Below are 13,106 nucleotides of genomic sequence, written 5' to 3' on the forward strand. Positions count from 1 at the left end.
TTTGCGGAGCACAGGCTCCGGACGCGCAGGCTCAGCGGCCATGGCTCACGGGCCCAGCCGCTCCGCGGCATGTGGGATCCTCCCGGACCGGGGCACGAACCCGTGTCCCCTGCATCGGCAGGCGGACTCTCAACCACTGCGCCACCAGGGAAGCCCTGGTGCTGTAATTTTAAAAAATTAATATGTACCAATATTTACAACCAATAAAGCATACTTTGGAGTGCATATATTTGGGGGCGCGTCGCCTAAAGTACATAGGAAAATATAGTTAAGGATAGCTGGTAAATTTCAAGAAGTCAAATCTAAACTGAGTAAGGCATGTCGTGTTGGCAAAAGTTTTAAAACTGGATCCTAAGTATTAGGTGGAACCAGAGTAGTAAGGAGGTAAATAGAATTAGCATAAACTCGTGTGTAAGTGCTATGAAATTCTAGGTATCTAATCAGGATGTCAAGTAGTTTACTCGCAGATCATGACATTTTTAGGTTGCAGTGTAAGTAACCTGACCATATGGCAGTGTATAAACAAATAGGAAGGTAATCAGTTATGGCTAGGTTATTTTTAACTATTTTGTAATGATGGTATGGGTGTGAACAGAATGATGCTAAATTTTTAGTATATCGTTTATGTAGTGTGGGACTTAGTGCTTATATAATTCAGGGAGCCCTCTTTAAGAAAAACAGTATATAATTAGGAATACTGAGATGTGAAAGTGAATGTTTAGAATGAGCAAAATGTTACTTTTAGAAATTGGAAATATCTCAAATATCACAACTATAAAGAGAGTTCCATTTAATAAATGATATACCTATGGAATTGCTACATTTTCTGCTGCCTACTCTGATTATATGACTTTTGTGTTTTCAATAGAATAGATAATTCCATCTTGATCAAAATATTTTTTGATAGCTGAGATGCAAAAGATTTCACACAGATGGACGTGCTGTCTGCCCTAGGTCATACCCGACAAATGGTAATTCTGAAAAATATTGTGTTCAATTACCATAATAAAGGGAAAGTATTTGTAAAGTGTGTTTATAAATCTGTATCCTACATAGTCCAGTTTTTTATTGAGAGAGCTTCCAATTTAAGTAGGAGTCTGTGAGAACTGAGTCCTCTGGTTAAATTTTATAGCGGACAAGCTTCTATGTTCCACTGCCAGAATCCTATCTTCATTTGACTTTTGGACCTGCACCTAATGTCATGACCTTAGGGAGTGGTAGGAGTATTCCTGGAAGCGATTCCTAACATAGGATGTCTAGCAGTAACCTGTATTAATAACATATAAATATCTCTAAATCCAACTGTGTGCCCAAACTTGCTTTTAACTTAGCTGTCGTCACTGTAGCACCACTGTAAATGAAAGGGAGTTTAAGTGGAATGGGATCTTAACCAATAGCAATTAAAATATTTTATGCAAGTTTTGTGAAAACATGACCAGGTGAACATTGTTGGGGCCCTTTTCTGGGAGTAAATGTGATAAAGGGCGTAAAGCACTGGGCCTGGCTGTAGCAAGCAGTCAAGGACTATCAGCAAAGATATTATAGAAGTAAACTTACTGGTACTGAAACAGGCAGACGCACAAAGCTATGGTGCTCGAGTAATTGTGGGTGAGGGGTAGAATGTGATTTTTCTAGTTCTGTGTAGTTTGGGTTTTCGCTTTGTAACATGGAAAAAATTTTCCGGTATTTTATAAAGTACGTCTACGTAAATTAACTTCTAATCCTCACGGTATTAACACTTGTCATTCCACAAAGAAGGTGGGATGACAAGAGGTCAAATGATTTTCCTGGGTGCCTACTAGTTTGTCCCCACCTCCATCTGATCATTTTGATTTCCTGAAGCTCAAGTTCTCTTCCCACCAGGGTTTTTCAGAGGGAAGAACCTTGCCCAATCCACATTTATTTCCTCTTGACCAAAATGTGACTAAAAATACTAGCGAGAGCAAATACGAGTCAAGTCTCAGAAACAGGAAGATGAGTCCCCCATCTTGCTTGTCTCCATCTTGTCTTATGGAGATAAGTGGAGAATAATGAGGCTGTCCAGGTTTTCTGAAGTCTCCAGTTTTGCAGTAGGTGTGAAGTACGACCGGCCAGGTCCCGAGAACGTAGCGGAAGTCGAAGCTGACCCATCCCGTAGTGAATTTCGGCCCGACCCACCGCTCCGCGTGGTAGGGGCAGCATGGTGCTACCACGCCCCGCGCAAGGCCCGGGGACCAATCAGAGCCAAGGGGCGTTCCCAGTCCCGTCTTTCCCTCTTCCTTCTCCTGCGGCCTACGGCCGGGAGAGTGGGCGGGCGCCCTGCGACCCGGAAGTAGTTCTGGAGGAGGTGGGCCTGAGGGGTTAGAGCTGGTGACGTTGCCGCCCGGGGCTCAGGCGCTTGTTAACCGTGTTCGGCTGTTTGCTGCGAGAAAACTGTGGCCAGGTCTGCGGGAACCGCACCTATGGCTTCCGTGCTGTCCTACGAAAGCCTGGTCCACGCCGTGGCGGGAGCCGTGGTGAGGCGGGATCTTTATGCCCGGGCCACTGCGGGGTGTGGGGCTTTTCTGGGCCAGACCGGGATATGGCTGGGGGGTGGGGATGAGAAGCAGATCGTATCGTGACTGGGACGTAGAGGAATAGAGCATAGGCGAAATGTTGCTGGAAGAATTTGGGGCGAGGCCCGACACTCACCCTCCGACCCTGGCTACCGCTTTGACCTCTTACAGAATATCTGGGATGTAGGCAGCGGTGGTCCCACACCGCCACAGGGAGTCAGGAAGATCATTGCTGTTTTCTTTGCCTTCTGAAATTTAAAGGGCAGTCGTCCCCCTAAACCCACCCCACCGCACGCGCAAACTTTGTCTGACTGGGCCAGAGGAAAACCTAGGTGTGAAGCTGTGTTGCTGAATCACATTCTTAACTACAGCCTATTTTCACACACTTGCTGCAGACAAGTGGCAGTACCTAGCAGGGATCTCTCTGGCCAATATTATTGGCAGGAGAAGATACTTTTTTAAAAAATTAAATCAAGATCAGAGTCGCTGTCTACCACAGATGTGATTTACTATGAGGAATGTGCTTGGTTCTTGGGCTTCTGGATTTCTCGCTTCCATTTGACACCACTCCCTTTTCCTTGAAACTTTCCACTCTTGGTTTGAGTAACTTCCTCTGTGGTTCTCGTCCTGTCTCTCTGCCTGCCCTTTCTCACATCCTTCTCTAGCTGTCAACACGCACGTGGAGTCACCGGGACTTCAGAGGAATATCACTGACTGAGTCCTCTTCTCCTAGGCCCCCAAAACTGCACGGAGAGCTCATGTTCTGTGTAGGCTAATGGGATTTGAACCCCAGCTCCATCACTTGTTAGATAGGTGGGCTGTAAACCTCACTTTCCTAATCTGTAAAGTGGGGGTATTGACACCTACCTCACAGAGTTGTTATGTGAATTAGACGACACAATAGTTCATGGAAGTGCCTGATTCAGGAGTCCTGGTTCATTCAGTTAGATCAAGCTTTCAGCCAGTGTAAAGGCGCTGAAATGGGAGCTTGTTTGATATGCTCTAGGATAGGCATTGGAGGCCTGTGTGTCTGGTGTGGAGGGAACAAAGAGGCAAAATGGTTTCAGGAGACCAAATTGTGTAAGAATTTTAACTCTGAGTGTGAAAGACAGCTAACTAGCTATTAGAGCAAGTTATTTTGAGTGTGCAGCAACTTGCAGATGTACATTTTAAACATGATCACCCTGGCCGCTCTGTTGAGAGTAGACTGTACGGGAGCAAGGGTGGAAGCAGGGAAACTGTCAAGGGACTAAGATGGTAGCAGTGGAGTTGGTGAGAAGTGATCATGAACCTGGAATATATTTTGAGATAGAGCCACCAGGGTTTGATGGTAGATTGGATGTTGGGTGTAACACGATGAGAGTTGGTTGACTCCCAAGAGTTTGGGTCTTGAGCAATTGGAAGGATGATATTCCCATTTACTGAGATGGTGAAGACTGTAAAGGAGCAGCTTTTGGGGGAAAGATGAGATTGGTTTTGGATTTTGACTAGTTAAGTTTGAAATGCCTAAGAGTAGTCATGAGACTAGATGAGCTAACAAAGAAATGAGTGTGGACTGAGAGAAAAGTCTCAAAGACTTAGCCTTGAAACATGCCAACATTAAGAGGTTGGGGAAATGAGAGCACCAGCAAAGGAGACTAAGGAAGGGCCCCTAGGGTAGGATGAAAACTAAGAGAATGTGGTGTTCTGAGAGTCGCATGGAGAAGGGTGTAGACCAACTGGGTCAGGTGCTGCTGGTGAGTCAGATACGATGAGGACTGAGAATTAACCATTGGATTTATCAACATGATAAATCCAATGGTTAATTGAGAGGACTTGTTTTGGTGTATTAGGGGGGAGAATAGTGCAACAAAGAGAAAATGGGAAGATGGGAAATGTTTGTTCTCCTTTCTCTCAATAAATGCCATTCATTCAACATCTTTACTGAGTGCTTTTTACGTGCCATGCACTGTTCTAGGTGCTAGAAGTATAGTGGAGAACAAAGTCTTTTTCTTCATGAAGTTTGCATTCCAATGGGGAAGTCAGACAATAATTGAGTAAATCAAAAAATAAATAATTTTAGATAGTTTTAAGTTTTATGAAAGAAAATAAGTGTTGGCAAACTTTTTCTTTAAGGAGGCAGATGGTAAATATATAGGTGTATCGTCTCTGGTGAAGCTGCTCAACCCTGCCATGATAGTTTGAAAGCAGCCATTGACAATAAGTAAATGAATGGGCAGAGCTGTGTTCCAATAAAATCTTATTTATGAAACCAGTCAGGGCATCAAGTTGGCCCTTGGTCTTAGTTTTCTGAGCCCTGCTATAGACAGTGATTGGGGGTAGAGGTGATACTATCTATTTAACCTGCAAAGATATTTCTATTTTTTTTTCTCTCCTTGTTGCCTATTTTTCTCTTGTTAAAAGTTCTGCTTGAAATTATGCACCCTGAATTTGCAGTGGTTTTTCATTCTCCCATAAGCTATGTTAGATTATCTAATAGATATACTTTTTTTTTTTTTTATAGATATACTTTTGTAAAAATAATTTTTTTTTTTTTTTTTTGCGGTACGCGGGCCTCTCACTGTTGTGGCCTCTCCCATTGTGGAGCACAGGCTCCGGACGAGCAGGCTCAGCGGCCATGGCTCACGGGCCCAGCCGCTCCACGGCATGTGGGATCTTCCCAGACCGGGGCACGAACCCGTATCCCCTGCATCGGCAGGCGGACTCTCAACCACTGCGCCACCAGGGAAGCCCTGTAAAAATAATTTTTTTTTCTCTTGCTTCCCTCGGGGCAGTACTGTTCCTGGCACATGTCTAAATGAGAAATTGCATTGTGTTTTGTTATTCTTTTGAACTTTCATGCCAAAGAGTGGTTCTCAAACTCTTTTTGCAAATTTTTTTTTTTTTTTTTATAAATTTATTTATTTATTTTTGTCTGTGTTGGGTCTTCGTTTCTGTGCGAGGGCTTTCTCCAATTGCGGCAAGCAGGGGCCACTCTTCATCGCGGTGCGCGGGCCTCTCACTGTCACGGCCTCTCCCGTTGCGGAGCACAGGCTCCAGACGCGCAGGCTCAGTAGTTGTGGCGCACGGGCTTAGTTGCTCCGCGGAATGTGGGATCTTCCCAGACCAGGGCTCGAACCCGTGTCCCCTGCATTGGCAGGCAGATTCTCAACCACTGCGCCACCAGGGAAGCCCCTCTTTTTGCAAATTTTTGAGTTAAGGATAAACCACACAACATGGACCCTGCTTTCTTCTGGTTGCTACCAAAGGAAAACAATTTCACCACAAAATGTCACTACATTTGATGAGACGTTTGACGAGAAAAATGGCATTGCTTTTAATGGTATAGTACTGTGGTAATGAATGGCTCATGTTTAATTAAATGCCTTTGCCATCATGTTCAACCAAAGCTTTGAGATGATCCAGGAGAGCATAGTAGTTAAGAGCATTTGAATGCCTGACTTGAGCTAGGCAGCCTGGGTTGGAATCCTGGCGTAAACTTCAGGATTTGGTATAAACTCCAGAGCTGCCTGGAGTAATTAGTTGTGGCTTCTCCCCAAAAGATTGTTGGGTCATTGTTTAAGATGTTGATTTACAACCCTTTTTTTTTTTTTTTTTTTGCGGTACGCGGGCCTCTCACTGTTGTGGCCTCTCCCGTTGCGGAGCACAGGCTCCGGACGCACAGGCCCAGCAGCCATGGCTCACGGGCCCAGCCACTTCGCGGCATGTGAGATCTTCCCGAACCGGGGCACAAACCCATGTCCCCTGCATCAGCAGGTGGACTCTCAACCACTGCGCCACCAGGGAAGCCCCTACAACCTTTTTGAGTTGACATGTTTCATGTTTGCTTATTCACTTCTTTCCAGGTTCTACACTTTCTCACCCCAAGTGTGATGTTGTGTGTGCACACACACACAAACACACACACACTTTAAAAATTAAAATAGATGAGTGATTTTGAGTGTTTTATGCTTCACTTTGTTATAAGTGCAGATAATCTCAAGTATTTGAAAATCAGAATTGTGCTGTTTCAGGAGAATGCTTTATCTCCAGTTGATGACTACTGTCTGATACAATTAAAGGCCTCGCATGTAAATACTTCTCAAAATTTTGAGTATAATTAGGTTTATAATTTTATATTTTTGGTTCTCAGATTAGCTTCCAAAGATAGATTTTATTTGTAGAAGTGTACATTTGTAATTAAAAGAGATTTTATTAGTCTAGAATTTGAAAAGTGAGATTGGTTGGAATTGTCTAGGGGGTTTAGATGCCAAAACAGACTTTGGAATTATAATGATAATTATTAATCAGTAGCTTTCAGGGGTCTTCTTTTTTCCCTATTGTTTATTTAAAAATTGTTTTTTAAATTTTAATTGCATAATTTGTTTTAAAAGAATTACATTTCATTGAATAAATGCTGACCATTAAAAAAATTCAAGTCATACAGAAATATGAAAGAGTTCTTTCTCCTTCCACTCTACCTATTACTGTGCTGTGACTCAAATCCCAGACATACCTCTCCTTAGAACTGTGTAAGAAGGCTTATTCAGAGCACTTTTCTCCAGTTGGTATCAAAAGAGAAAATTAGGCCCAACTATCTGACTCTGTAGCTCATACTCATACACTTAACATTACAGTGGACTTTCTACCATATAGACTCACTACCTGCCTTTTAGAAGTAGAAACCAAGTAGAACTTGTTGATTTTCTGTACAAGGCCTTCTGGATATAAAAGTTATCAGTGGAAAAGTCCCTGTCCTCAGGAAGCTCTTCTTAGGTGTATAGTGGTGGTGTGGATAAGACCCCTGGTGGTACCTAGGAAGAAGTGGTGGGCTGCCCCTGTGAAGATAATGGGAAGCCCCCAAGGTTGACATATTACCAAGACTGTGCACAGTGGGAAGAGGTAAAGAAAATCAGGAAAAGGGAATGTTGCTGTGTGGCCCAAAACATCAGATATCGACTATATCATGTTGTTAAAAAGACTTGAAAAATCATAGGCTTTTTAGTATAAAATATTCTATCATATGGGTATTCCATAATTTATGGACATTTGCATTTTTTCTAGCTTTTCACTGTGGTAAATATTTAGTATAGATGTTAATGTGACCTCCCAGCACCCCATTATGAAGAAACTATGGGATTGCTTGGTTAAGTGACTTTCCTAATGTTACTCATTGATTTATAGATTAGAAACAAAAACCTAAATTTTCAGATTCAGTTTAGTTAACTCTGATTCTCATTTGTTAAATGCCAACAACCTCACAGGGTTCTGTGAATATTAATAAAATAACTTAATTAAAACAGCTTTTATACTGTCTGACAATAATAGGGGCCCAATAAGTGAAAGCCATTAATCATTTTGTCCACAACTATGTTTTCTAATTTTCTATGCATCCTAACTTGTTTGAGTTAGTTAATTTAATATTAGATTTAATAATAATATTTAGTACTTATAGAATTCCCTATCTTCTCACATCTGTTAACTTTGATAGGTAGGCAATATAACAAGTGGTTAAAAGTATGGCCTCTGAAACCAGACTGCCTGAGTTCAAATCCCAGCTTTGCCACTTATCACATGTGTGACCTTGGGCATGTCTCTCAATCTCTCTTGCCTCAGTTTCCTCATCTATAAACTGGGGAAGATAATAGTACTCACTTCATAGGGTTGTTTCCGAGGCTCTTAGACAAGTATCTTTATTCTCATATAGAGACAAGAAAATGGAAACAGGTGTGTTAAATGTTTTTGCCAAGATTACCATTAAGTTATTTGGTCATAGGCTTGGGACAAGAACCCAGGTCTCCCTTCTCTGCTACTCTTCTGTTGCTATGCCTAGCTGCCTGTTCCTTCATACTTCTTGTCTCTTTTCCCCATCCCTTTGTTTAATTCAAAACTAGCCCCTGAATATCTTTAGATTTTCAGAAAAAAGTGACATTAAATATTACATATATACATGTATAATCAAACTGGAGGCACTTGGACATTAATTGTTCATCAGGAGCACTTTAAGCCACATATCTAACAATTTAAATGTTAAGTTCTTTTTGGAAGGGTTTTCTTTTCCACAGCTGGCTCATCCAGACCCATAGTTTGAATCTAGTCAGATTCTCATAGAATTAACTTAGGTTAGTATACATATGAGGGTGTTGTATTACTTTGGTTTAGAAACCTTAAAAGGAGGTAATTAGAAAAAGTCTTCATTGTCTTTACTTCCTTGCTGTTTTATTTCATTTAGGCTTCCACTAAATTATGAGTGAATTCTTATATAGCTTTTAATCTTTAGGACTTCTTTGCCTCACTACTCATCATCCAAAATATATCTTGATATCTTGATAAACTTTTTTTCAAGACTTAGTTTTGTTTTTTTTGTTTTTTTTTTTTGCGGTACGCGGGCTTCTCACTGTTGTGGCCTCTCCTGTTGCGGAGCACAGGTTCCAGACGTGCAGGCTCAGTGGTCATGGCTCACGGACCCAGCCGCTCCGCGGCATGTGGGATCTTCCCGGACCGAGGCACGAACCCGTGTCCCCTGCATCGGCAGGCGGACTCCCAACCACTGCGCCACCAGGGAAGCCCAAGACTTAGTTTTTTAGAGCAATTTTAGGTTCACAGCAGAATTGAGAGGAAGGTACAGAGATTTCCCGTGTATCCTCTGGGCCCCCCCAGCACCCCCCTCCGGCCAATGCACAGCCTCCCTCATTATCAGTATCCCCCACCAGAGTGGTACGTTTGTTACAAATGATGAACCTACATTGGAACATCATAATCACCCAAAGTCCATAGTTTATATTAGGATTCATTCTTGGTATTGTACATTCTGTGGGTTTGGATAAATTTTATAATGACATGTATCCACAATTACATTATTATATGGACTATTTTCACTGCCCTAAAAATCCTCTGTGCTCTGCCTGTTCATCTCCCCGCCTCACCCCAATAAACTTTTTAGCTAATAGGGTCATTTCAGTTCAGTTCTCTTCATCTTAAAGGTTCGTATGTAGTCTTGATTGGAATTATTTTTCTAACTTTAATTTGCTTTGTGCCTGAGTAGTCTATGACTTAATTTTTTTTATTGAAGTAGGGTTGGTTTACAATGCTGTGCCAGCAGAGTGACTCAGTTATACACATAGAGACGTTCTTTTTTAAATATTCCTTTCCATTACGGTCTATCCCAGGAGACTGCATATAGTTTGCTGTGCTATACAGTAGGACCTTGTAGTTTATCCATTCTAAATGTAATAGTTTGCATCTACCAACCCCAAATTCCCAGCCCATCCCTCTCCCTTCCCTGCTCCCCCTTGGCAACCACAAATCTGTTCTCTGTGTTTGTGAGTCTGTTTCTGTTTTGTAGATAAGTTCATTTGTGCCATATTTTAGATTCCACATATAAGAGCTATCATATGGTATTTATATGACTTAATCTTTTTAAAGGAACAAATATGGTAGAATAGCTGAAAAAGGGATTTGGAGTAAGACATAACTATCTGTGTCATCTTGGGTCATTTATCTTTTCTTTCTGAACCTGAGTTTTCTGAGCTATAAAATGAAAACAATAACACTTTACTTACTGGGTTCTCTTGAGAAGCAAATGTGGTAACACTTGTGGAGTACCTCTTACAATACCTGTAATAGTGTAGTAAGGCCATAATCATTCGTTTCTTTTTCAGAGATTTTTTTTTTTTTTTTTTGCGGTACCCGGGCCTCTCACTGTTGTGGCCTCTCCCGTTGCGGAGCACAGGCTCCGGACGCGCAGGTTCAGTGGCCATGGCTCACGGGCCCAGCCGCTCCGCGGCATGTGGGATCTTCCCGGACCGGGGCACGAACCTGTGTCCCCTGCATCGGCAGGCAGACTCTAAACCACTGCGCCACCAGGGAAGCCCCTCAGAAATGTTCTTGAAAATACAGTATTTGTACCCAATTTTAGAAATTCAGTGGAATTGAAATTTTCTCTCATCTTGTATAGTCAGCTGTATCCATTCACTTGTAACAGATGATTTCGGCTTTTGCTCTAGATGAAATAGAGGCTACTTGGGATGAGCTTTCTAACGTTTCTGTTTTTTCTATTATAGAATCAACTGCAATTTTACCCAGTATTTCCTACATTGTGCTGATCTCAGGAAAAACAGATGTGGCTGGTCTCTGCTATCTTGATTCCGCCCCCCCTCCCCCCCTGCCCAACTTACACTACCCACAGTTATCTTTTGGGACTTTGCTCCATTCATTTTCACTTCTTTCCTATAGCTTTAATCTTTTTCCATTGTTTTTCCCTTCAGCCCTGACCTGTAATAAAACCATACCGATCAGGTCTACACACTGCCTTCTTAGGTGCCGCTCATTCTCCTTCCCTTTATGCTAAGTTTATTTAATGACTATTCTGTACTTCCTGCCTCTCCTCCTCATCCTACTCTGATTGCTAGAACTGCTCTTCCATCGGCCATCACTGACTTTCTGCTGACTTAGTCTACTGACTCTTTTTCCATTCTTATTTGATTCGACTTCTTTGTAATATTTTACACTGTTGACCCTCCTACCTTCTTGAAGCTCCTTCTGAAAGAGCAGTTATTCTTTATTTTTTTTTAATTAATTAATTAATTTATTTTTGGCTGCATTGGGTCTTCGTTGCTGCACATAGGCTTTCTCCAGTTGTGACGAGCGGGGGCTACTCTTTGTTGCGGTGTGCGAGCTTCTCACTGTGGTGGCTTCTCTCGTTGTGGAGCACGGGCTCTAGGTGCGTGGGCTTCAGTAGTTGTGATGCACGTGCTCAGTAGTTGTGGCTTGCGGGCTCTAGAGCGCAGGCTCAGTAGTTGCGGCACACGGGCTTAGTTGCTCCGCGGCATGTGGGAATCTACCCAGACCAGGGCTCGAACCTGTGTCCCGTGCATTGGCAGGTGGATTCTTAACCACTGTGCCACCAGGGAAGTCCCTGATTCTTTCTTTTATAGTTCTTTTTTAGTTCTTCTGGTAGATATCCCTTCTCCGTTTTTCTAGCCACCACTCAAAGTGATTCAAGGCCTTAGTATTTTAAATCAGATGTACTTTGCTAAAGCAGTGTTTATATTTGTGCTCTGGTCTTTCAGGTTGAAAGCTTTTAAGGTTACTTGGATGGCTCCCTAAAAGGCCTTTGGTGTGTCTTTTAATCAGATACTTGTGTACAAAGGGCCTAATTTAAGATTTCTGGGGTTTTTTTCTCCCTGATTTTGTCATTTTCCTAATTTTCACGTCCAGGTGAAATGGTAGTTATTTTATGTTTTTCTGATTTGCTTTTGTTTACTATTTGTTACACTACAAAATTTTATAAATTTTTGGAGGCAGGGTGATTAAGTTAATAAATTTCTTAGTTCACTTGTTAAATATCCAAGGAACATAGAAGAGAGGTGGTAGATGCTATGGGGTAATAGATTCAAAATGTGAATATGTCACCAACCTGCCCGTATACAATCTTATGAAATAAGAACAAAATAGAATAAATAACAAAGGAATAAACACACTCACAAATATTTTAAAATATTTATTTGCTAAGACTAGCAACAGTCCATTGTAAAATACCTAAAATGGGATTCCTGTTTCTAAGGAGCTTATCAGACTTTCTCCTGAAAACTTCCCTTTATAATTAAAAAAAATCTGTATAAAATATTTTTTTAAAAAGTTACTTATTTTTTCTTAATTAATTTATTTATTTTTGGCTGTGTTGGGTCTTCGTTTCTGTGTGAGGGCTTTCTCTAGTTGTGGCAAGCGGGGGCCACTCTTCATCGCGGTGTGCGGGCCTCTCACTATCACGGCTTCTCTTGTTGCGGAGCACAGGCTCCAGACGCGCAGGCTCAGCAGTTGTGGCTCACGCGCTTAGTTGCTCCGCAGCATGTGGGATCTACCCAGACCAGGGCTCAAACCCGTGTCCCCTGCATTAGCAGGCAGATTCTCAACCACTATGCCACCAGGGAAGCCCAAAACAGTTACTTCTTAAAAGCATTAATAAGGTGACAGGAAGGTAAGGAACTTTTAGAACTAGAGAATGAGTGAAGTCAGGACCCAGAGTCAAGGAGAGCAGTCTGCCCTGTAGGAATTGCTTAGCCAGGTAGACACGAGCTTTAGATTTGTAGCTTACAGAGATACAGGGAAGAAAAGAAAGAGTCCATTCTGTCCAAGATAAGTCCATTAGGGGATCACCGAATAAACCTGAGATCCCAAAGGAATGCGCTATAAAGGTAAATGGGAAATAAACTTACTCCTCCCCAGGAAAATCGGCTGTCTCCAACCTTGCCACTAATTTGAGAGAGGAAATCACCACTGACATTTTGAAGCCACATGTCCTCCCTTAGGTTGCAGCCTGAATTCTCACTATTTGATTGGAAAACCTAAAGTGAGTAACTTAGAGCGATTCCAGGTTGACGGGTCCCCAGAGTGCCTGGCAGAAATCCTTTCCAGAGGTACTTACCTTTATCAGGTCTAAAAAAAAGCCCCAAAATAAAATTTTAAGGGAAATGAGCAGCTCAATCCAAACTAACGAAACTCACAGAGAAACAAGGCAATGTGAACAAGAACAGTAGACAGGAGCAACAATCAGAAAATGGACTTCTCAGTCACAATCTAAAAAGCTATTTA

The 13,106-nt window shown here is 42.0% G+C and overlaps 1 protein-coding gene across 3 annotated transcripts in view; it reads left to right on the plus strand.

Moving 5' to 3' along the window:
- Positions 1-2,401: 2,401 nt before the first annotated feature.
- Positions 2,402-13,106, plus strand: part of SLC25A17 (solute carrier family 25 member 17) — a 44,788-nt gene continuing 34,083 nt past the window's right edge. Inside the window, exon 1 of one of the 3 annotated variants that reach the window (XM_007453984.1) lies at positions 2,402-2,495. Coding sequence is in view for 2 of the 3 variants with exons in the window: in XM_007453983.1 (XP_007454045.1) it covers positions 2,442-2,495 (54 nt within the window). In the remaining variant the exon portion in view is untranslated. The remainder of the gene's footprint in view (positions 2,496-13,106) is intronic. The other 2 variants (XM_007453983.1, XM_007453985.1) reach the window with 2 other exon arrangements.

This window comes from Lipotes vexillifer, unplaced genomic scaffold (genome assembly GCF_000442215.2).
Source record: "Lipotes vexillifer unplaced genomic scaffold, Lipotes_vexillifer_v1.1 scaffold382, whole genome shotgun sequence".
Taxonomy (NCBI): Eukaryota; Metazoa; Chordata; class Mammalia; order Artiodactyla; family Lipotidae; genus Lipotes; species Lipotes vexillifer.